Source organism: Schistocerca americana, chromosome 5 (assembly GCF_021461395.2).
Source record: "Schistocerca americana isolate TAMUIC-IGC-003095 chromosome 5, iqSchAmer2.1, whole genome shotgun sequence".
NCBI classification, from domain to species: Eukaryota; Metazoa; Arthropoda; class Insecta; order Orthoptera; family Acrididae; genus Schistocerca; species Schistocerca americana.
The window spans coordinates 135357927-135383411 of record NC_060123.1 but is presented as its reverse complement, the minus strand read 5'-3'; the positions used below and the strand labels follow the sequence as shown (position 1 = coordinate 135383411).

General features: G+C 40.4%; 1 protein-coding gene across 2 annotated transcripts in view; it reads left to right on the top strand.

Moving 5' to 3' along the window:
• The window catches only part of LOC124615368 (importin subunit beta-1), a 51512-nt gene extending 28773 nt beyond the window's left edge, over positions 1-22739 (top strand). Inside the window, exons 12-16 of one of the 2 annotated variants that reach the window (XM_047143190.1) lie at positions 6035-6142; positions 6229-6372; positions 17206-17426; positions 19526-19702; positions 20258-22739. In XM_047143190.1, the coding sequence (XP_046999146.1) occupies positions 6035-6142; positions 6229-6372; positions 17206-17426; positions 19526-19702; position 20258 (651 nt within the window). In that variant the 3' untranslated portion in view covers positions 20259-22739. Of the gene's footprint in view, positions 1-6034; positions 6143-6228; positions 6373-17205; positions 17427-19525; positions 19707-20257 lie in introns of those variants that run through there. The other variant, XM_047143189.1, reaches the window with a different exon arrangement.
• Positions 22740-25485: the final 2746 nt, after the last annotated feature.

The following is a 25485-nucleotide window of genomic DNA, read 5'->3' as shown; positions in this document are numbered from 1 at the left end:
AGAAGACAAGTCAAGTTGGGTGAAAGGTTATTGGTATCTTTGTGTTCAAAAGTCAAGAATGTATAAATTGCATATGGTTTGTGGAATTTTTGGATTTTGATCAATGGGAAATTCCAGAATATGTGTCATAAATTACTGTTTGCTGCTGAGCCCTTCTGAAGTTGCCAAGCAAGTTTTATGTTGGCAACTGTCTAAAACCTGACATGTCTTCTTTACAGTAAGTAGCAATCTGTCTTCTCTTACATTGTTGATATTCCTACCTGAAATTTCTGTTTTTACTTTATGTGTTATTGTGCAGGCAAATTTATCTGTTTTGATTATTTTGACATAAGATAGGTAAAAAATCTGAATTGTCCTTCTATATGCAGATAGATGCTATTGATGAACTTAATACCATCATTTTACCATTTTCATTAGCACATGCACGGATATACTATGGGACTAAAGCCAAAAATGCAAATCATATATTTTGAGTTTTGTTTTCAGGGTTAGAATGAGTTGGCCAAAATTTATGCACAGTTGAAAGTTGCTCTGTTCAGCAGCTGGCAGCTGTTGCAAACGAGTTTTGGAAGCACTGTCTTTCCCATCCCCCCCTCCTCTCTTAAAGAAATATACCTGAGATAATCAGAGATTGTCTTAGTATTATTTACTCTCACAAATTCTGTTTCATCTCCAACATATCAGTTCACTTGACTGTGTTGTGTACTAAGTACTCTGTACAATCAAAGAAATTGTACATGGAGCACCTGGTGTGAAACACCCACCCACCTGACCAAAAAGTATGCGGTGCTGTCTGAAACGGGCAGTAAAACCTGAGTGAATGTGTGAAATTTCTGTTGTTTGGAAAGCATTCTACACGCCATGTCAGGTCACAGCAAACACATGAAGAAAGGAGTTACTTAACTGTCATTAGTTCAGATGGACGGTGAATAATGGTACCCCATAGGGAAGTGATGGAAAGGGGAACCATGTCACTATTCAGCATTAAGAGAATCATACTAGTAGCAGTTATGGGCAGAGGATGATAACTTCCTCTGGCTTCTGAGATCAGAAAAAATCAGTTTGACCTGCAGAAAAGATGGAGACAAACAGCTGTGCTCAAAGTGTTTAGTTGGAGCTTACAGTTTGTATCATTTGTCCCAGAAATTACTTCTCTTCCAGTTTTGATTTAAATGGGGGGCTGGAACCAGATACATCAGGGTCAATCCAAAGTTAAGTGGTCCAATAAAAATTAAGTTGGTTGCTTGACCATTTGTAAGTATCTTAATTTTTTTGTATGTGATCACCTTATAATTGAGAAGTTCAAAACAGTTTTTAAAAAAATTTTACCTTTCACGTTTACTGAATGGCGACCATTTTCGTTCGTAAGCGCGTGACAATGTTTCAGTTTAGAGACATTAACAAAAATATGATACCTCTGCACTGGGTTCAGTTAAAACATTGCAATTTACATGATTGTTTTCAGAGAAGTGTCCTCTACGGCATTGTCTGTTATGCAAAATACCCTAAATTCAAAAATAACCAGTCAAAATGACCTCCAAAGTTTGGTATCCAAATTTTGAAACATAAACTCTTTAGCCCCAAAAATAAGAAAACAAGGAGTGATTTATGAGAGTATTTTTTTCCTATAGTTAGATATCACACACTGCTAGCTTCATATTGAGCAAGAACACTTACAAATGTTTCCTTAATTTCTTATGAATTTTCGAAATTTGAAAATTTTCATTTTTTGTAAAGTTTGGGGTTAGTTATCGGAGGTGGTACTGAATATAAAAATATGATTTTTGCACAGTTTGTACACCTGTATGATAGCAACATACTGTAAAAATTTCAACTTTGATATCAGACTGTGAACAAAGATATGAATTTTTGAAAATGAGGAGATTCATATTACTCTAAAACTGATCTTATGGCTACTGCCTATTCCTGTGTGATATTGGCGGTATATATTCAATTATTATTGAATTAAGGTACTGAATTTTATACAAAAAGTAACAACATCACTGAAATTGACATTTATATTATTTTGACATACTTAAAATAAATATTTTCAATTAACATCCTTCGAGATGTGAATGTTCCTAAACCTGGAGGTGGATGTTGAGAACATTCATTTCTTCTGACAGCTTCTGTGATATAGAATAAGACCTGCCAGTTGCTGCAGTAAGTTCAAGCACTGAAAGTTTCCTTAAAAAATTTTCATTCGTATCCAAACTTTGCCCGCGAAAGGCAAAGGTCCCGAGTTTGAGTCTCGGTCCGGCACACAGTTTTAATCTGCCGGGAAGTTTCATTATTCTAGCTGTCTGATATATGAAAATATCCCCCTTATCTCACTGAAAACAGTTTTCTTGATCTACATACATCTTTGTGCCCGCTGGTACTAAATTGTCTAGTGATCACTGATACCATCGTCTACGTGAACATCTTCAAAGGGGTTGGGTTGCCAGCAAGACTAGTATATTTTCATCATGAATAGTGTGCTAAACTATTTGTTTTATATGATTTTCAGAAAAAGCTTTTGTAGCTGTTTCACAGGATGTTTTCTCTCATCCAGCACTTGTGAAGTTTTTCTTACCAATTAATTGTGGGCTGATTAAAATCAACTCTAAATGTTACAGGACATGATGAATACATCATAGAACTTAAAATTTGTGTTGGATTCGAATCCTGGTGTAAATTAAGTTAGATTTCCAATCTTATATAAATTTTCAATTTCCACAACCCATTCATTCACTAGATCTCAAGTTCACCACTGACATTTCGCATTGGTATTATTTTGTATCACTGTATATTCATTGATTTCATCATCATCAGTCCATTCATTTTTCTTCAGTACTTTAATACAATTTATATTCAGAAAGTGTATTTTTAACTGGGAAAAATCCGGGAATTTTTTTCCTTGTCTGCGTGTACACCCTGCTTATTTACGCCAATTAGTTACTCTATTTTTCTTATGTTCATGGATATGAAGATGGTTTGATGGACCTAGAAGAGTTGTAAAATTAGAGTTACAGGGTTCAGAAGAAGACCTCATATATTTCAATAGGTGCTTACAAACAAACAAGGATACTTAGGAAAAACGTTCTATTGGGAAAGACAAATACTATTTCATTGTATGTTGGTTGGTTTTAAAAATTACGTCCAGTAAGTGGTGTTTGGCGTTGACATATTGAGGCCTTTCCCATATTTCTTAGCATCATTTCCGGTGGAATGGCAGCCACTTTTTGAGCGATTGCCTCCAAAAGTGCTTGTAGGGTTGTGGCGTGGTGTATGTTCACTGAGCCTTTAAGTGTCCTCAGAGAAAAAAAAATTGAAAGATGATAAATCAGGTGATTGGGGGGGGGGGGGGGGGGGGGAGGGGCTGGTAATGTCTCCTGGTGAAGAGACATGATCTCAATGAAACAAATCTCTCAAAATTTCTAGAGAGCACGGAAAAATGTGAACTGTGGTTCTGTCATGTTGGAACCAGGCTTCTCGCTCTTCATGGTCTCCAACAAACTTGTTCTACATACGTTGAAGAGAGGTCTCTCATCATGTGACAGCAGCAATTTGAAGTAACCGTTACAGTTCTGCCATCTTCCCCAGGAGAAAAAAAATACGGTCCCCACGTGCCAAATTTAGCAACAGTACAGCAAACTCTTAACACCATGGACGTGAAATAGTCGTTGAAGCTCTGAAGGGTTTTCTGCAGCCCAGTAGTGGAAGTTCCATTTACAGTACTAAACAAGTGGAAGTGGACCTCATCAGAAGGAAACAAAATAGTGCTGGGGGGTGTCCTGAAAAATTTCTTCACACAGCACAGAGAGTTTCCAAATTGCTCTTGCTCAAGTCTTAGGTAACCATCCTTCTGTATGGGTGCATGTGAGGCTCTCTGTGCAGGATTCTTGTACACTCCTATCAGCCAATCCCATGCCAGCTTCATGTTTAAGTGTTGAATCCTGTGGAGATTGGTGGATGGACACACGTGTGCCATATTATCTGGCGTTGTTACCGTCCGAAGTTGGCCAGTAGATTCTTTTTCAGCGCGGAGCCTGATGCCCTAAAGTTTGATACCCAAATTCACAGTTTTTTTCCATCATAAACATAATTGTTAGACAAGTTTGTAGCAAATGTGAATTACTCGCTGAGCAGCAATTGTAGAACCACCATTAGTAATATACTCCACAATAAACACACAATGTTCACCTAGTCAAGCCATTGCTCCTATTGAAAGTGGTATGTACACTGGTATTGATAGGTACTCCTCCATGTCAGTATCCTAACAATTCACACAGTGGCCCCTCCAAATGTGGGAGGTGTTTTTGCTGGGTCCTGTTTATGCAGCCGAGACACAGTAAAATCTGTGGTATATTGCTTTCAAACTTAACGACTTACCTGAAACAAAATAACCTTCTCCTTGGAAATCAGTATGAGTATTGTAAATACTGATCATGTGAAACTAAACTTGTGCTCTTCACAATATTTTCAGTGCCATGGCTAGAGGAAACCGGAATGTTTCTGTGTTTCTAGACTTTGGAATAACTATTGATTAGTGCCACAATACCAACTTAGAGAAGATTTGTTCCTACAGGATGTCTAGCCAGGAATGCAACTAGATCAAAAATTTCCTGATGTCAAGATGCAACACGCTATTCTTGATAGTCGTCTACAGTAACTGAAGTAATTTTTGATGAGGCTTAAGGGGTGTATTAAGGCCAGTGCTCTTCGTATTATTAACAAATAGCTCAGTGGATAGTGTTAGTTGCAATCTCAGGCTTTTCGCATTCAATGCCGTTATCTGTGAGAGAATTCTACCCAGTAAAAATTGCTGTAATGTTCACTTAGACTTTGATGAAATGTCAACTCTTAAGGTAGAGAAATGCAAAGTTTTTCATGCAACATACATGTGATGTCCTTCAACTACAGGTTTAATTAGTCATAATTGATAAGTCATCACATAAAAAATTCAGCAACAATAATTTGTAAGTATTTAAAGTGGATTGACCACATAAGTTGTTGTAGGTGAAGCAAATAGTTGGCAATGGTACATTGGTAGGACATTGAGTAACTACAGAAAGTGTGTGAAAGAGAGAGTGTGCAAAACAGTTGCACAGACTATCCTTAAATACTGCTTAAATGTACAGTAGCCATGGGATACAGGGTATACACATCGAATGGCAGTGCAAATGATAACAGGGTTGACTGGCAAGAGTGTATGAGAAAAAGTTGACAAATCTGAATTGGCAAATTATTGAACATGTCATACATGTTGTGAGAATCAGCTTCAAGCTTAATCTGAAATTATGCTTCAGGCCCCTTTGTCGTATTTGCAGTGTCTCTACTGGATATATACAAATAATGAAAAAATTATTCACTGCTTAAATGGGTTGGAGGAATTAGTTGAGATACTTAGTATGTTTTCACTTGAATGTGGGTCAAGTTTAATGTTTTGTTATTTGTCAGTTTGATCTACGAAAATAAGTTTCACATGTCCTTTTAGTGTAATGAGACATGTATAGTTCTACTTCAGTAAGTGGTGTATGTTTGAAGGGATTGTGTATGACACTTAATGTAAATAACTCTTCTACTCGGGTACAAAATTTCAGAAAGATAGAAGTGGAAACTTCTGTATGCAGCTCTTCATCACTTTATCATTGCTGCTAAATTTAGGATGTTGATGAGAAGAAATAATGTGGAAGGAGTCTTCGTGTTATGTCCTGAGGTCAGATAGGACATAGACTTATTCCCTGATCAATATATGAAGATTTCTCTCTATCCTTTGGGACTTAGTTCCCTTCATGTTGCAAAATAAATAGAGGAGTTGGAGGAAATAATACTTGTATTGATTATGCAATTCCTCAATACAAGACAAGGACTTGAGAATATCCTGCAGTGCCAGATATAACCTGAGGTCACTAAGGGAAACTGTAGAAAAGTTGAATTAAGAACATAGTCTGTATCATTACACATTAATGAAAATCGCAAAGATTAAATGTTTCTGTTTATATTGTGCTTAGAATTGATTTAGGAATTTCAGTACCTTATTCTGTCACAGGTTTGTGGTGCTGCAGTTGGATTAACTGGGGACATCTGCAGAGCTTTAAAAATTAAAGTTCTTCCTTACTGTGATGAAATTATGATGTTGCTTCTTGAAAACTTAAGGGTAAGTATAACAGTCTGTCTCTAAATTTCTTATTTGTTGTCTAAAAATTTGTTGTTTAATAAATTCTGTGTTAAATATTTTTAAAGGACACAACTGTTCATCGGTCAGTAAAGCCACAGATATTGTCAGTATTTGGAGACATAGCTTTGAGCATTGGTGCAGAATTCAAGAAGTACCTTGAAGTAATTTTTCCTACATTAGCTCAGGCGTCACAAGCCCAAGTTGATAGAGTGAGTATGGAATAAGTATTAAAAATAGTTTTTATTTGCTTGTGTTCTACTCATCTGATAAGCTTTAGAAATTACATTGTAAAACACTATAAGGTACTGTTAAATTTATTTTTTAATTTGCGACTAGTTTTGGCGAAAGGCATGTAACACCTGTTGTACAAATGTCTTGAATACAGAATAATTTCAGGTGAAGAGGAGTTTCAGAATTGTAGGGAAGATGTAATTAATATTTAAAAGGCAGGGTCAACAGCCAGAGTTAATTTCTGCGAATGGACAATGAAACTTTCAATAACTTGTTTAGAGTTGGAGAATGGGAATCTATAGCATGCATCATCTGTGGAGGAAGCGAGGGGAAATAGTTCTTTTTATTTTATGGCATTCCTGCTTTTATGGTTAGTGTAGAATATTTGTTTTTCTTAACCTAGTCCTGTGTAATTTATTGTTGTGAAAGATGCAACACTGCTACCATTGTGACAATTGCTGGGGCTGCTTTGTTTTCATCCTTGATTGTAGTTTTCATTGTTGTCGAAACTCGGTGATATAAATTGTAGTAAAACTATTTTTCACCGAACACATGCTTTAAAACAACAACACGAACAATGTGTGCCCTCCCATCAAACTTTGTCAAACACAGCAGATGTGGTCTATGTTTGACAAACATGTCAAAACAACTCCATATGCAGTCAGGTATTTGGCTAACATAATCAAATACGACATCCCTTAACACTAATGCATTAAGTAAATGTGTTATTCTGAGGTAGTCTCACTGTATGAACAGAGATTATCTGTGCCTTTGTAGGTTTTTCTAGTAATGAGAGGAGGGAGATCAAGAAGAGATTGTAGTAAATCTTATAAGATTGTTTTGTTATATTATTCCCACCAGTCATGCATGTTAAGGAAAAAGTTTTTGGACGGGTCACTGGTTGAATTGACAAAAACAAATTGTGTGTGATGCTCTAGAGCAGACCAGGCCAAACAGCGCGTTCCCATGTTGCACTAGAAGTGAAAGAGCAGATGGGAAAAGGGAAAGGAAACAAAAGGCTGCAGCCAGATGCCGCTAGAGCAAGACAGTTGCCTTGTCACAAGAAGTTTGCTAGCAGTACTATTTGTATTAAGTTAGATTCACATTCCTTAGGAATACTATGGCATCTGTGCACTTGTGCATCCCCCCCCCCCCCCCCCCCCCCCCACTATCACACTTCATTGTCTGCCACTCCCACCATGCTATCTCTCCCCCCTCCCCGCCCCAGCCTCCTCCTTACCCCTACCCAGTCGCCACTCTCATCATGCACTGGTGCTGCTGCTTGGAGTGTAGTTTCAGCTCTCTGAGACTGCAGACGTGTGTGCAAGTTGCGCTTGCGTGAGTGTGCATGTGTGTATGTGTGTCTACTGCTGACAAAGGCCGAAAACTATGATTGTGTGAATCGTTTTATTCTGCCTATAGTGACTCAGCTTTTCCACTATATGGTGAATTCTCATTGTGAGCACTTCTCTGAACAGCTTTGTCCCCCACCTTCCTTTATTTGCAAACCATTCTTTTGCACAAATTTAATATTTTGGCTACACTGTTTGTCATCTCCTCCATCGGTAAGATCAATCCCTTCTCCTCCTTATCGTGGCTCCTCCTCCCGTTCCCCATGTACAGCCCCCTCCCTTCCTGGTGGTTCGTGTGACTTTTGCGAGTATGTGCTTCCCCCTCACAGGGCCCCAGCCCTTGCAGTGCTACTTCCCTCTCTGTGCTGCAAGCCTATCCTTCTACTGTTCTTTTCATCTCTGCTTTAATGCCGATTGTGCTTAGATCTGGCTTTTGATGTTGAACACTTGGTTTTATCCCTTCCAGCAGTCTATAACTTTAAATTCCTAATTAAATGGTCTCATTTTAGGCTTGACTTGCTACTACTTTCCACATTTTATAGAAGTGCAGTTCATGTAGGGGAGGTTGCCATTGTGATGCATATTCTATCATTTGTAACAATTCCATTGCGTGCGCGTGTGTGTGTGTGTGTGTGTGTGTGTGTGTGTGTGTGTGTGTGTGTGTGTGTGTGGATGGGTTTTATTTTATTATTATTATTTTTTTTTTTTTTGGGGGGGGGGGGGGGGGGCGTTGGTCAAGTACTTGCATAATGGTAGCCTCCTGACCATGCACGGATCACAGTGTTTGTGTCTGAGCTAGAAACTCCATGAAAACCAGAGTATGTTCTTGTCACGGCATGGGAAGTTTGGGCAACAGTTTACTGTCCAGTTAACAGTTGCTGTGGCTGAGTGGCACCTGTGGGAAGAGCCCTGATTCAGAGTAGGTGGCACCATGGCGGACGATTTGTGCATGAAGCAAATTAAACTTTCTTTTGTTGGTGGCCAGAAGACCTGAGCAGTCTGTTCATGTAGAAAAGATAATTATAACGCAGAGAGATAACACCCCACAGCATTTCCTTCCCTGGCCATTTCATGGGATGAAGGATGGGCCAGACCTCTGGGAGCGATACACTTCACCCAGTACTTTGTATGTACCAGGACTGTTGTACCTTTTCTACAGTGAAACCATTATTCTTTTGTCGGAAACTTTCAAGACAAATTTGGGGAAGTTGAGTGTCTGGGGAAAAATGCGAAATGGTTTGTTATTAATTAAAACTTCCTCTGCTGTCCTTTCTACAGCTCTCCAGTTATGTGATCATCTAGGTGATGTGTGACCATTGTCCCAACCTAAACTTAGAAAATGGTCCAAGAAATCGTTTTCCATAGAGGTCTTACAATTGAACCAAATTAGGAGCTCCAGGCTGCTTTCCAGTGGCAAGCACACATTTTATCAGGTGCGTACAAAAAGGGCCCAAGGATAATTGTATGAGTATGGGGGCCTTTGTCTTAAGCTTTGGGGGGGGGGGGGGGGGGAGTGTCCTCCTGGGGAAAGTTAAGGTCATGGTGTACAGATGTGATGATGTGAAACCATATGTCCTGCAGCGTATGAAGTACTTTAGATGTTTCTTTGAACATATGTCATCCCCCTGCATGGCGGATCCAAAATGTGGCAACTGTGGGCAATCACTCTCCAAAGTTGGTCGTAGTGAACATCCACCTTTGTGTGTCAACCATGCAGAACATCACCCTCCATGTTCATCAGTTGTCCAGTTTTCAAGAAAGAATAGAAGATCCATGAATACAAATCTATGGAATGTCTGTTCTTTTATACTGAATGTGTGTAACTTGTGTAGTTATGCTAATACCATAACCATGCCACCCCCGCCCCCCTCCAATCCACTTTTCCCAAACCAGATTTCACAATCTTCCTCTACAGTGGTTCCCATGGTACCTTCTTCAGGATCCACTTCCCGCACCTGGCTGAAGAAACATTCTCCTTTTCGTGTCTACAGGAGACAAGCCCTCCTCGGGATACCTCTCCCAGGAGGCCTGATGCCAAATGATGGCTGAAGGAGCCACAGCCTGTGGGTCGCTGGGCAGTCTGCTCTTCAACTGTCCCTACACTTAATGCAGATATCCCCATGAACAAAGTAGAATCAGGACAAGGTTCCTCCAGAGCCCCTGGAGGCACCAGATCCCTCCACACTGTAAGATTGTGAGCCAACGTTTTGTGGCTGTGGTTCTGTCCCCATTTGTGATGGGCATTGATCCTGTGGCATGACTTGTCCTTCTGGCCCCTTCATGCCTAACCTGGCCACCAGTCATATTAATCATCCAGTGGAAATTGGTGATCCTGGCATATCATTGCCACCACCAAACTGACTGACTGTCTACTACATTGGGTACTTCACAGAGTCAACTGTCCTTTGCTTGACTTCGCTTTTACATTTCCCACCTCTTTGTCAGGTATTATTGGTGAGGTTGTACAAGATGTTTGCGACGTGATCATCCACACCACTGGAGGTGCTATTCCCCTTTCTACAAACACCACCACCACCACCACCACCACCACCACCACCAACAGCTGATGCTGTGGTGGGCCCAAGACCTTGCAATAGCTATTCAGGATTGCCGATGAGACCTGCAGTGATTCAGACGACGTCATTTGCAGACCAACTTTATCACATTTAAGCAACTTCGTGCTAAGGCGTGCTGCTTAATCAAGCAAATTAAGAAGGAATGCTGGGAGTCTTGTCTCCTCCCTGTGGACGTATGCCTCTTCATCTGAGGTGCGGACCTTACGGGCCACCAATGATCAGCAACTGTTTCTGGTCTTCGTGTCTTTCTACTGATCCATCGGTTCTTTTGGAATACCTTGTGATCCCACTTTGTGACCGCATCGGCATCCTCTTCCTGACCAGGTACCTTTCTACGGCAGATGCAACAAGTATAAGATATTCCCTTATCTTTCACTTCCCGCCAAGCTGAATCCTTCAGTGACTGGGAACTGCTTCAGGCTCTTGCCTCGTATCACGACATGGCCCTAGACCCTTATTCAGTTGACTATCAGATGATCCAACATCTGAATGTTCCCCAAGGGCAGCATCTCCTCAGAGACTTCAACCGTATTTGGCTCCAAGGTGTCTTTCTGTTGCAATGGCAAGATAGCATAGTTGTCCAATTCCTTAAGACAGGCAAGAGACCAATGTCTCTTGACAGTTACCAGTTGAATATTGTGACCATCACACTAAGGATTACTCTGAAAAACATGCTCTGTAAGCTACATAAAATGATGGTTGCCTGCAGATTATGCTGGGTTCTCAAATCTCAGGGCCTTTTGGCTCCCTGTCTTCGTGGTTTCCAGGAGGGACAATCCACAACTGTAGATATGCGTAGATTGGAAGCAGCAACCCGACAGGCTTTTTCTAAAAGTCCTTTTTGACCTGCATTGGATGTATGACACCGTATGGTGTCATCCCATTTTACTTACTCTTCATGACTGGGGCTTTCGAGGTCCCCTTCAGATTTAGATTTTTATTTGTCAGTTTTTATCTTACCAGTTGTTTCCAGTTAGAGTTAGCACTTCATGCAGCTGTGTACGGGTCCAAGAGATTGGTGCCCCAGAGGGATGTGTGTTCAGTGTCACACTCTTCCACATCACCATCAATGGGGCTACTGACCCCTGTTGGGCCACTGGTTGTCCCTGTGTTGTACATTGATAATTTTCGCATTTGGTGCAGCTCCCACTGCCAGCTCCAAGGTGCCATCCAATGGGTCCATGCATGGGCTCTTTCCCAAGGTTTCCGTTTCTCTCATACAAAAATTCAGGTCATGCATTTCTCTTGTTGTACCACAATCCATCGTAAACTGTAACTCTGCTTGGGTACATTTGATTTGATTTTAACAGGAGAGCTAAAACAGCTTAGGTCCAACTCGCCACTGCCCACACAGAAACTAGGTTTATTGTGTGGTATCGCTCCCTGTATATCTAGTAAAGCCAACCAGTGCCCTTAAATAGTGCAAGGAGTCCCTCTACCAGTTATTTGTTAGACACAATTTCTTCAGGTCTAGTTGTCCCGAAGATTCTGTATCTTTTACTCTCCAATGCCATGCATTCAGAGATTAGGTGTGATGCAGTTTCTTCACCCTCATCACAGATCCTACATTTAGGGTCCTCTTCCATTATACCCATTGTGTGTAGGTGTTTTTGAAGTTCCCATGGCCGGTCATCAGTCCAGTCATGAGTTTGATCTCTTTCCTGTTCAATCCCAGGATTACAGAGCTTCTTTTAAAACATGTCTTGGGCATCATTACCATACCATGTTTTTGTTTATGGACCTTGGTCCAATATCCTACGTGCTGTTTCCTAAGCCAGTTCCGTAGTTCTAATTTGATCATGGCCTTGATGATTGTCAAGACAGGTTCCGGTCCAATAAATGGAGTTGTTACCCCCATCCTAGCCAATCTATCGGCTTGTTCATTGCCACAGATCCCTGAGTGGCCAGGGACCCACACTAGGTGCACCCTATTGCTTCCCCCTAGCTCCAACAGAGCCCTGTGGCAATCTGCAACAATCTTACATCTTGTTGCAGGAGCTGCCAATGATTTCAGGGCTGCCTGGCTGTCCGAATAGATGTAGATGCTACTATCATTGTAGCACCTACTCATATTCGTCTCCCCACATGCCCTGATTGCAGAAATTTCGGCTTGGAATACAGAGGCCAGCTTTCCTAGAAAGATGCTGCTCTCCAGTCTTGGCTGAACCCTGTACAACCCTGCCCCAACGCCTTGATCTGTTTTTGACCCATCGGTGAACCAAACGATGTCCCCCGTACGGTGTCGAACTGTTTTCTCCCACTGCTCCTTACTTCCAATTATTATATTGTAAGGCTTGTCGAAGCAGTTACGAGTCATTATACAGTCAGCGGGCATTTCCCCAGCCATACCTATATTTACCTCACTCACTATGTTAGTGTGTGATTCTGGATATCCAAATGAGACCCAGTTTTAGCCAGTTTTAAGTCTGTATGGCCCAGCTGCTGCCTCCATCTTAACCCAAAGGTGAAGTGGAGGCACATCCAGCATGGCTTCCATTCCAGCGGTTGGTGTGCTGCTAATTCCACCCGTTATGGCTAAGCAGGCCAATCTCTGCACCTTAGCAAGCTCTTCAGCAGCATCCCGCTGTTCTACCTTCTTCCACAACACTATGGCCCCATAGGAAATCCTAGGTCTAACCACTGTGGTGTATATCCAGTGCACTCCCCTGGGGCTTAGACCCCAGTTTTTGCCACAAGCCCTGCTAGTTCTCACTAAAGTACTTTTTGCCTTGGAGCAGATACTCTTAATATGAGGGGTCAAAGTTAGCTTCTCATCCAAGGTTACCCCTAGATATTTCAGTGTCCGCTTCACAGGTAGAGTTTCATTGAAGAGCTTTAGATTTCAACTTGCATGCTGAATATGTCTCTTCGTAAATGGCACCAGAACAGTCTTGTTACGATTAACTCTCAGATCCTGTTTAATGCACCATTTTTGCACAATGTCCAACCCTCCTTGTGCCATATTCCTAACTGTGTCAGTGAATTTGCCAAGTATTACTATGACAAGGTCATCTGCGTATCCTTGGTGGAAGCATTATCTGGAATTTAGTTCCTCAATGAGTTCGTTCACCACTAGATTCCACAATAGAGGGGACAAAACTCCTCCTTGTGGGCAGCCTCTAGTGGTCTTAATTACCATCTTTTCATTCATCATGGTAGCCTCTACCTTCCTTCCACTAATCATGGCTCTGGCCTACCTACATATAGTGGTCCCCAGATCATGTACCTCTGCTGCCCTTATCATGGAATCGAAGGTCGTGTTGCTAAAGGCCCCCTCGATATCCAGGAAGATGCAAGAGGACTATTTCTTGGAAGTCAAGTGCTTTTTCCACCTTCCCAATGAGTTGGTGGAGAGCTGTTTCACATGATTTACCTGGTTGATATGCATGATGGTTCAGGTGTAGAGGGGCACTACATAGCCTACTCTCCCCAGCATATACATTAACAAGTTTTTGCAGTGTTTTGAGAATGGAGGAGGACAGACTGATTGGTCTCATATCCTTGGCCTTGGTATGATCAATTCTCCCTGGCTTTGGAATGAAGACAACCTTCACTGCCCTCCAAACATTGGGAATGATTCCTACTGCTAAGCTAACCCTAAATAGCCTGCATAGGATTCTTATAAGGTTTCCTCCTGCCTGTTGCAGGAGAGCTGGAAAAATTCCATCTGGGCCAGGTGACTTAAACGGCTGGAATGTTCCCACCACCCACTGGATTTTGTTGAAGTTCACACACTCCTTGGCTGATTCCCAGTCCTTTCTTCGAGTGTCTGAGAACCGTTGTCTCTCTGGGGTCACATACTGGTCTGTGTTAGCCGGCAGAGCGTATTGAGGAAAGTGAGTTTTGAGGAGCAATTCCAGCGTCTCATGTGCTATCTTTGTATATTCCCCATCCTCCTTCCTCAACGTCCCTCCTGAGTGAGTTGGTACTCTAGTGAGAATCTTGGTGAAGTCTGGCTTGTGCGGCCGTGCCTTCCAGTTCTTCACAGAATGCCTTCCAGGATGCCTCCTTTGCTTGTCTTATTGCAAGGTTGTAATTGACAAGGGCCTCACGATATTTAGCCCATTGTCCTTTGTATATTCCCCATCCTCCTTCCTCAACGTCCCTCCTGAGTGAGTTGGTACTCTAGTGAGAATCTTGGTGAAGTCTGGCTTGTGCGGCCGTGCCTTCCAGTTCTTCACAGAATGCCTTCCAGGATGCCTCCTTTGCTTGTCTTATTGCAAGGTTGTAATTGACAAGGGCCTCACGATATTTAGCCCATTGTCCTTTGCGTCTCGCAATATTAAACAGTCTCCGTACCTGTTTTCTTTGCGTTTCCAATTTGTTATTCCACCAAGGAACACTCCTATTTGTGCACTTCATGGTGATTGTGCAGTTATCCTGATATGAGGTCACTATGGCAGAGGTAACAGCCTCTGCTACTTCCTCAAATTCTACTGGCTTCCTTATCGTGGTTTTAATTTCTGATGACCCTAAGTCAAGGTCTCTCCTGTATGTCTCCCAGTCTGTTTTCCTGGGATTTCTATAAGTCATGGTCTGATTCCCATTTAAACCTTGACTTTAATGTACATGTGGTCCGATGAGGATGGCTCCAACATCACATGCCATTGTTTGACATAGCTACCCATCGTCATGGAACCAAATGTTATTTCAATTACTTCTTCCCTTCTGCTATTCCTGAATGTAGGTTCATTGCCCCTATTCAGGACCTCCAAGTTGTTAGCTAAGAGGAATTCAAGAAGGTACTCACCTCTACTGTTAGTGTCCTTGCTGCCCCACACTAGGTTGGGGGCATTGGCATTGCACCCCACCAGCAGTTGGTCACCTTGCCGATGGCAAGTCTCTACCAATCTCCTCACCTCCAAGGGAGGGGGAGAACTGTCTTCGTAAGGAAGGTATGCTGAGGCCAAGACAATTTCCCTCGTGATACCTTCCTCACATTGCTGCATTTTGATAGTCACTAAGTCGCTAGAGCAGAAATCTATCATTGGCATGAAAGAAATGCCGTTTTTAACATAGATGCGTGTTCTGGAGTTTCTTAGATTTCTAGCATAGATCAGCTTACCTCCAGTGCGTCAGAGGCCGGTACACCCCCTTTGTATAAATAGGGTTCTTGTATCAGGGCCACGCCCACTTCCTGTCTCCTCAGGCAGTGGCTCAGGGCAGCAGAGGCCCCTTTACTGTGCTGCAGATTAATCTGCAGCACCTCCAGGCTCCATCTTACTGCAATCTTTGCGGTCTTTGAGAATCCTAATGGTGTCTTGCAAGAACCATAAAAACAGTTTCAGGTCCTGCTCCCGCATCGCCTTCAGTGACTTCCCACCAACCTCCACCACCAGGGTTCGTCCTTCCGGAGCAACCTTCTGGTTAATCACTCTCCAGTCTTCTGTCAGGACTTTTCCGAACAGTCTTGGGGGAGACTTCCTTAAGGATCTTGGGTACCCATAATGATATCTTTGCGGTTTTAAGAAGCTCTGCTGCCGTCTTGACCAGCAGCTTCACATCTTCCCACGAGGATATCATGGGCACCTTGTCCTTAAAGCGATTCTACTGTGTGCACCCCGTCACAGACAAAAATGAGTGCACCACGGTCTAGATAGACCCTCCTGAAGTTGAGACCTGGGCCAGTGTCCCCCCCCCCCCCCCCCCCCCCCCCCCCCAATCTTTTCAGGGGGCCATCTGTACTAGTTCCTCCTGCTGCAAGGTAATGGCCACCAGTGGATAACCTTCCTGGATAACTGCCATCCTAAAAACCGAGACTGCAGTACTATAGGTCTGTTTCCCTATTTCTTGCCTCGGTTTTTTCTGGACTCGCTTACGCAGGGAGGAGGGAGTCTTTGATTCCTCCCTTATCCGCTTACTACCTGTCTTTGACGTTGTGGGGGTCTGGGTGTCCCCTTCAACCTGAGACAGTTTTTTTCTGGGGGTCTTGGGTTCTAGTCCCTTTACTTCCTTCTGTTTGTGTTTAGGAAGCCATTCTTTTCCTTCCTTTTCGCTCTGTTCCCTGAGTAGCTTCCTCCTTTGGGCCCCAGACAAGCCTTTGATCTTAATCTGGTCTAGCTTCTCGGTTACAGTTCCCACTTCTGGCTCAGGTCTAGACCCTGATTCAGTAGTGTAAGTGCCTTCCATCGATTCAGTCCCCGATGTTTGGGTATCTGAGGTCTCAATTTGCCCCTCAGTTTCTTTTTCTGTAATCATGTCAATGTCGGTCCCACGAGATTTGGGGATCTAGAAGGTCCACACCACGAATACCCCACGCTGTGTAAGGCTAATTACTCTGGGAGGTCGCCGGGTATCCCTGAGGCTCCGTTTGAGACACATTTTTCCATGTGCCAAGCACCCCTCGGTATGGATCGCATCACACCTTGGGTTGGGTCAGGGATAGGGAAGAAGGGATGTTGTGGGACACTCTTAGTCTGATCCATCGGTTGAGGTCTTTCCGGCAGTAGGTCCTCTACCTTTGGCATAGCCCTCAGCTTCCAGCGGATACGCAAGCCTCTCCACCCGCACGGACAGCGCTTCGTCAAGGTGGTGTCCCCTGGAGAGGTGCTTGGGTACATAATACACGGAACTGCGATGCATTAAGACTAAATGGCAATGTAAAATATTGCTAACCTGTACTTTTGTTTTTCAGTTAGATTTGTTCATTCAAAAGAGAATTTGAGAATTAGGTATTTTAGTGTAATGTGATGGTTCCCAGCTCTTCCATTAGGTCTGTATATCTGTCTTTCTCTGGAACACTTCTACAGTAAAGAATAGTTTAAAAAGCAATCTTTGGATTATTAATATGTATCTATGTAATGTTACCTACTTACTGTTAAAGAACATAAGATGGATAGTCAGATTTTCCTATGTTCTGCAACAATGTTCGTTGTTTTTTCAGAATGATTTTGACATGATTGATTACCTGAACGATTTACGTGAAGGTGTGTTGGAAGCCTATACTGGTATTGTACAAGGCTTGAAAGGTGACGGCCAGACTCCAAGCCCAGATGTTCAGCTTATGGAACCACATGTGCCATATATTGTACAATTCATAACAGTTATTGCTCAAGATGCTGATAGAAATGACAGCAATGTTGCATGCTGTGCAGGACTCATTGGGTTTGTATCATTTGCCATGGTTTTTGTGAGGGTAGTCGTTACCTTGCTCTAAAACTTTATCTTTCAATGCGTGGAGTATTACGTAATATTTTTTAGTTACTATAGTTGTTGTTGAATTGAAATATTAGTTTGTCTGTTAACTACTACAACTACTACTCAGAGGAACTATTTTAGAGAGAAAAGTGGGCATAACGTTATTATACTGCTTCTGTGAAATAGCTTTTATCTCAAATTTTAGGAAACACTATAGTCTTGACGTGTCACAGTAGAGCACTTTTAACTGTAGGTTATATCAGAATTCCTGCAGTCACAGTTTATTACAGCTCACTTCTTAATGTATTAATATATTGTTACTATTTGCTTTTATTATTTGCACGTCGAATGATAAAATAAGAAGAGTAGAACTTAAAAATGTCATGTAAAAGATAAATTAAAACAGTGAATTGTACCACTCACTTATTTTCTCCCACAGTGTATTTTGAGGCATACATCCTCATCTTCAGGTGGATCAGTAGACTACATTTCAGTTTAGTTTCCTGAATGTGACTTGACCTATTGTTTTAAAATTCATTTAACTAGAAACAAGGTATAATTCATCACTTGTTTTTATAAAACGGAAATGGAATTACAAATTGTAAAAAAAAATATTATAGCTTCTTAAAAGTGTTCTAACAGATAGAAACCTGAGTGTCAGTATAAATATACATTTTTATCATTAAATGGTGCACAAACATGAAGCAGGAACATACACATTCCAGAGATTGTACAGAATGAGAAATAAGTTGCCTTAAGCTGGAAAGCAGAGATACAAACAACGTGTGTATAAATGTTGAAAATCTTTTTGCTTAAACTTATTGTTACAAAAATCTTATGCACCTGTGTTTCAGTGTATTTGTGTGTTAAAGAATCAATGTAGTGGTTTGGGAGTTGTTTACATGATTTAGGTAATTAAGGAATAGATACTAAGAAAAATTACCATGTGTCGTCAAGTATGATTGAGAAGCTTTTAGAAATGTGAATGCCCACTGTTCTATCTTTGTCGTCATGTTCAATTTCTGGCACTTTGTTTAGTGCTTGTTGGTATTTTGCAACATAAGAGGCAAAAGCATTAGTCAGATCATCATTTTACAGAAAGTAGACCAATGGATTACTATTTTCAGCATTAAATAACAACCTGCCCCGCCCCCTTTTTTTTAATATTGACAGAGAATTTGTGTGACGATTTTCATAACACTACTGTATATGAGGTACTATTTATAGTTGGTTTACATTTGTATGCTTTGTTTTGATGTAGACAAGCATGAATTTATTGAAAATGAGATTCATATTAGTAGCATAATGAGTTTCTGATGGCTGGAGTTATTATTTAAATATTGTGTTGTTTATAGTAATTTTACCATGTTATTACTACAGTAAAACATGATCAATTTTGGAAAATTTAAAACTATATTAAATTTTAACCACCAGTTGGATAAGCAAAGAAACTTTATCTAGGTTTTGGCTATAATAATGTAGCCTTCTTCAGAAATGTCATAATATAAGATTAACATTAAAACATGTCATAACTCTGTTAAGACTCTGCACCCACGGCCCACCTGTCTGGCCCGTTTGTGTGGCCTATCGGCAAAACATTGGTAGAAGTGACGCAGTCTTTTGACTATGTACTGTAGTACTAAAATCAACTTTGACAAGGCCAATATCCGGCATGTTTTAATTTTAATCTTATATTATGGCATTTCTGAAGAAGGCTACATTATTATAGCCGAAACCTAGGTAAAGTTCTTTGCTTATGCAACTGGAGGCTGAAATTTAATATAATTACATTTTACAGTTGTTCACTCTGCTGCTCCATGTTAAAAATATTCAAATTTAAAACTAATTTTTTGTCTTCGTTTAGAAGTTGCAGTGTGATTCGAATGATCTCATGTAAAACAAGTCAAGCCAATGAGGTGTTTGTTGGTAACCATTCTTTTTAACTCTGCATTATTTTATTGTGCTAACTGAATAACTGTGATACTCAGGTATCTGAATGTCCTGTTGTCCATTGAATTACCCCTGGTGGTGTTCGGCTTACCTTTTCTCTTTGTAATTGATTGCAGTGACCTGTGTACAGCATTTGGTGCTAAGATGCTACAGCTATTGGATGTGGAGCCCATTACAGAATTATTGACGCAGGGTCGTCGATCCCGTGTCACAAAGACTAAAACTCTTGCTACTTGGGCCACGAGAGAAGTGCGTAAGCTGAAATCTGCTGCAGCCACACCAGCCTCCAGTTGGTGAGTAACACACTTATTCATGTTAGTTCTAACCTGTGAAACACTAATGCAAACAACATTACATGAAAATGTTGACTTAACGTAACACTTCATGAATTGCAGCATTTAAAGGGCAGTTGGTGTAAAGTTTATAATATTTTGATCATTTTGAAGATGATAAACAAATTTTCTTCAAGCTAAAATTTATGAGGTAATGGAAATGAGATGATTTCCTTTTAAAATAAAGACTTTATTCATAAGGATCACAGAAATGGGTAGGATGTTACACTTACAGTAATTTCTGCGGTGGTAATATGTTGCTTAGACTCTACACATAGTAGCTGCTGGTTGATATTTAAAATCCAGAGTAACTTTAACTGGAAAAGTTTGCGAAGTGTTGTTTCATGGCACTGGTGTGCAGAGGAGTTCGTGTTGTATGGATGTTAAAATGAATGGTAGTGAGACTGGAAAGATAATACCAATCTCCACAACAAAAATGTACGATTGTTAAGTCTTTGTAGAAATATTCATGTTTTTCCAGTTTTGGTTCTGAAGCTAAGAATTTTCCCTTTACAGATCCGCCTCTGTATGTATAATCCCACATGAAGAAATTTGGATGAAATACTTTCTCAATATTATTCCTACTTTTGGTTGTCTGCAAATCCCCACTCCACTCTGAAGGCTCGTCCAGGGTGAAAGGCAGTGCAACAGAGTGAGCGATTGATTTATAATGAATAAAAGAAAACAAAATAGTACAGTGATAAATATTCGTGTGCACAGTTACTGGAAACGAAGTATGTGCGAACGAACGAGCGTGTGTCTGGTTGTTTGTTGTGAGAGGGACGCACCTACCAGGGCGAAAGAGTGTGCTTGAAGACTATGGACCGACCGATCGACGCAACTCGACAAGATGTGATGCAGTGTGAGGAAGGATGGAAGAAGATGCGTGTGGATCATTCGAGGCTAATTCTGATTACACAAAATATATAATTTTTTAACGACAAATGTCTTACTGTACGCCTTATCTTCTGATCGACGCATGTAGCATTTCCTCCTCTGCACATTGTGTGTTTTTTCTTGCTCAGGAAATTGTAAACATGAAAAAATTACAGTATTTTCCAGCAGAGGAAGTATGTTTAAATGTTGCAGTGCAACTGACATATCTTACTGGTCAGATTTGTTACCAAGATGTGAAGTGCTTTGGTTAGATACTTGAGACTTTTTTACCATAAAAGGCACATCACTCACTTAACTGCTGATATTTATTTCAGTGATGAAAATTTGTTGATTGAAGTGCCTTTATAAAAGCATAATAAGCTGAGAATAATTGATCTCAGTGGCTTTGATATGAATGAAAAATTATGTTGCGTTTATCGTCTGCCCTATTTTAAAGGACAGGTCAGTATTACTCCTAGTTTATGATCAGGGGTAAGTAAATGTTACAAATTCTGCGCTGTACAATTTAATTGTTCATAAGGAGTCTCTGCTAGACCTTCCTGTAAGTGAGATCCGAAATATTTTTATATATTGCTGAGTTTAATTTGTATAGTGGAGTCAGGTTTCGTTATATTGTTTGATGGCTGTTTTGCTCATTATTGGAGCATGTAAGTAATCATATTATCAGATTACTTCACAAACCCATAAGGATGGTTGTGTAAATTTGTAACTATTTGTAAGTCTTGTTTTTAGGTGACATAGATAATAAAAAGTCCAAGGTAACTCACTGACCTGAACCAAAAAAATTCTGTGATTTGAGGAGGTCCTCATGAGCATTTCCGCACATTGGGTGTTGAATGAATAGAAATGAATTGAGCTTGGTTATGTGGTCACATTTCTCATGTTGTGGGTCATTATTTTTCTACGCTGATTCTGGAGTGTGACCATTGCAACAGATTATGCATTTATCATTTGCTAGTCTGGTTTCCGTTGTGAAAATACTCAGGAATAAGTATGGTATTTCTTATTGAGCTTGGACCTCCTCGTGTATTTCTGACTGATGTGTGATACTTGCGTCCCTGTGTGCCTGTGAATAAATTACATGCCAGCCGAAGTGTGTTCACTACCCTTCCAAAGGCATGGAAGTACGTAAACTGCATTGTATCAATGAGCCTATGTGTAGTGTATGATAGTGTGTGCTAGTTTATGGATGTGTATATGCTTGTTGCTGAGAGTGCTATTTAATATTTGAGAAGTATGAATGCTTGATTTGCCAACGACAAATGGACTGACAAATGTGTTTTATATGTAAACCTTGTTGTGAATGTTTTGGATGCTTCTTGTGTGTTTGTGGAAGTGTGACAGAATTGTGGAAATGTGTGCCATGAAAGTTCAACACCGTGAACAAATTCCTGTACGAGTGTAACTTCATTAACCTTCTATTCCAATGATTGATTTGGAAATCTTCCAAGACATTATTCCTCTGTAATCCCTTCAGTTTTCCACTCCCTGTTGCTGCTGCTACTGCTTGCTTCCATGTGAAACCCAGGAGCTATACGAGGGTTAGGTATTAATGTTACGGCATTAATTTTCGTATGTATTGCTTGAAAATGTTACTTTGGATTGAAGTCGCATAAAGTGATTATACAATGCAGGCAGTTTGTGGCCTCAGTTAAACGTTCTGTAATCATTAGCACTTCAGCATAGGGAATTAAAAGTTATAGCTATTGTAAATTCAAATTAATAAAACAAAAGTGTTCAACGTTCCTAAAACTGTTCTGCATTCCCTAAATCCAATACTACCACCATCATGTTTTCAGTGACCAGATATTATCTGGTTGAGCTCTGATTTTCTGAGATTTGTAGTTGAATTCTACAGATTTATTATGATTAGTAGTTTAGTGACATTTTGTTTGTTAATTTGCTGTACTTCTGATGGAATTTAATAATCTTTATGACTGTTTAATCAGTTACTGTTGATGTAGAGCTGCCATGTAGCTACACAATTCGACAGTATGTTTCCAGATCAGAAATATCATTGTTAATTTCTTTTAATCTACCAGTTATAAAGGCATTTTAAATATGGATTAGTAGAATAAAAGTAAGAAAAAATAATCACAAATTGGGTTAAATAATTTTTATTTTTGGTCTATAACATGTTAATAAAATTGTGCAAAGTGTGCCCAGAAGTAGGCTGGCATGATTATGTAAATGTTCCTTTTTTTTGTTTTTTTTGCTAGCCAAGCTTCTGCAGTGAAAGTAAAATATCTCAAAAGTTTGTGTCTTGTGTGTCTTATACCTATTCTGGACATTCAATTATAGAAAAAAACAGGCAGATGACAGGAGATGTAAGTCCCTGTCCAGCAGAGGCTGTAAGTGGTGGATCATGTCAGTCTTGTGGCAAATGTAATCATATATGTGTAACACCAGGTTTGTAAGTTCCTTATGTAGGTTTGTTTATGTAATAGATTGTCTGGCAATCTTTTGATAAAGCTTTTCAAGTATACCAGAAACAAATAAAAATTTGTAGTGAGCAAATTGGTAATTGGATCTGCAGCCACACTTGATTATTCTTTGCTGCTTGCTTCCAGTTAATCATTTCAGATGAATAAACTGAAGAAATTGAAGTATAATGTTTTTTCCTACCATTATGGATTAACAGTTTGTTAGTAAGCTAAAGGTTTGTCAATTTGGCATTTACAACTGTTTAATAAGGATAAAGGTGTGGGCTTTACAACCTTACAGTGTTTGGAAAAGAAACGAATTCCTAACATTGTAAGCAATCAGTGTACTTCCCTAAGCAACCCAAGTAAGGCTTGGGCCCCCCCCCCCCTTTTTAAAGAGCATAATACAGAACTTTTGATTCTCAGTACTAAAACATAAAATTAAATTTAATTATAAATCAAGACAGAAAGGTTACGAATTGTGAAATAAGTTCCACAAATTATTGAATAAAATGAGATAAATATAACTGTCGATAACCAAAGATTACAGTGCTGTGCATGAGATGTATATAGAAGAGTGTTGATAATTTGTTAGATAAATTGATATTTTCCTTGTTGACGTGACAATTGGTCGCACGGCATTGTATACACACTGGCAAGGGAAATCTGTGTTGAGTAACATTTATACTTCTACATTTAGCTACATGTAATAAGATAGTTTAAAATGCTCTTTTGAGTATATATATGTATATAAAAAAACAAAGATGATGTGACTTACCAAATGAAAGTGCTGGCAGGTCGACAGACACACAAACAAACACGAACATACACACAAAATTCAAGCTTTCGCAACAAACTGTTGCCTCATCAGGAAAGAGGGAAGGAGAGGGAAAGATGAAAGGATGTGGGTTTTAAGGGAGAGGGTAAGGAGTCATTCCAATCCCGGGAGCGGAAAGACTTACCTTAGGGGGAAAAAGGGTGTTTGTTTGTTTGTGTGTCTGTCGACCAGCCAGCACTTTCATTTGGTAAGTCACATCATCTTTGTTTTTAGATATATTTTTCCTATATATATATATATATATATATATATATATATATATATATATATAGTTATAATAGAGGGAAACATTCCACGTAGGAAATATATATCTAAAAACAAAGATGATGTGACTTACCAAATGAAAGTGCTGGCAGGTCGACAGACACACAAACAAACACAAACATACACACAAAATTCAAGCTTTCGCAACAGACTGTTGCCTCATCAGGAAAGAGGGAAGGAGAGGGAAAGACGAAAGGATGTGGGTTTTAAGGGAGAGGGTAAGGAGTCATTCCAATCCCGGGAGCGGAAAGACTTACCTTAGGGGGAAAAAAGGACGGGTATACACTCGCACACACACACATATCCATCCACACATATACAGACACAAGCAGACATATTCTAATATGTCTGCTTGTGTCTGTATATGTGTGGATGGATATGTGTGTGTGTGCGAGTGTATACCCGTCCTTTTTTCCCCCTAAGGTAAGTCTTTCCGCTCCCGGGATTGGAATGACTCCTTACCCTCTCCCTTAAAACCCACATCCTTTCGTCTTTCCCTCTCCTTCCCTCTTTCCTGATGAGGCAACAGTCTGTTGCGAAAGCTTGAATTTTGTGTGTATGTTTGTGTTTGTTTGTGTGTCTGTCGACCTGCCAGCACTTTCATTTGGTAAGTCACATCATCTTTGTTTTTATATATATATATATATATATATATATATATATATATATATATATATATAGAGAGAGAGAGAGGCAGTCCTGTAGATGAAACGAAGTAATCGTTATCTCTTGAATCTAGCTAGCTGTATTGGCACTGAGCCATGAGAAGGCACGTGAGCTTGACTGAGAGTTCTGTTAGCTTTCATACAAATCTGTTTTATGAGTTAGAGAGAGGGCAGGTGCTCCACCCACCCAAATATATAGAGGGAAACATTCCACATGGGAAAAATATATCAAAAAAAACAAAGATGATGTGACTTACCAAACGATAGTGCTGGCAGGTCAATAGACACACAAACATACACACAAAATTCGAGCTTTCGCAACCAACGGTTGCTTCATCGGGAAAGAGGGAAGGAGAGGGAAAGACGAAAGGATGTGGGTTTTAAGGGAGAGGGTAAGGAGTCATTCCAATCCCGGGAACGGAAAGACTTTCCCTAGGGGGAAAAAGGACGGGTATACACTCGCTTGCTCGCTCGCTCGCTCGCTCGCTCGCTCGCGCGCGCACACACACACACACACACACACACACACACACACACACACACACACACACACACATATATCCAACCGCAAACCCCCTTAAAACCCACATCCTTTCGTCTTTCCCTCTTCTTCCCTCTTTCCTGATGAAGCAACCGTTGGTTGCGAAAGCTTGAATT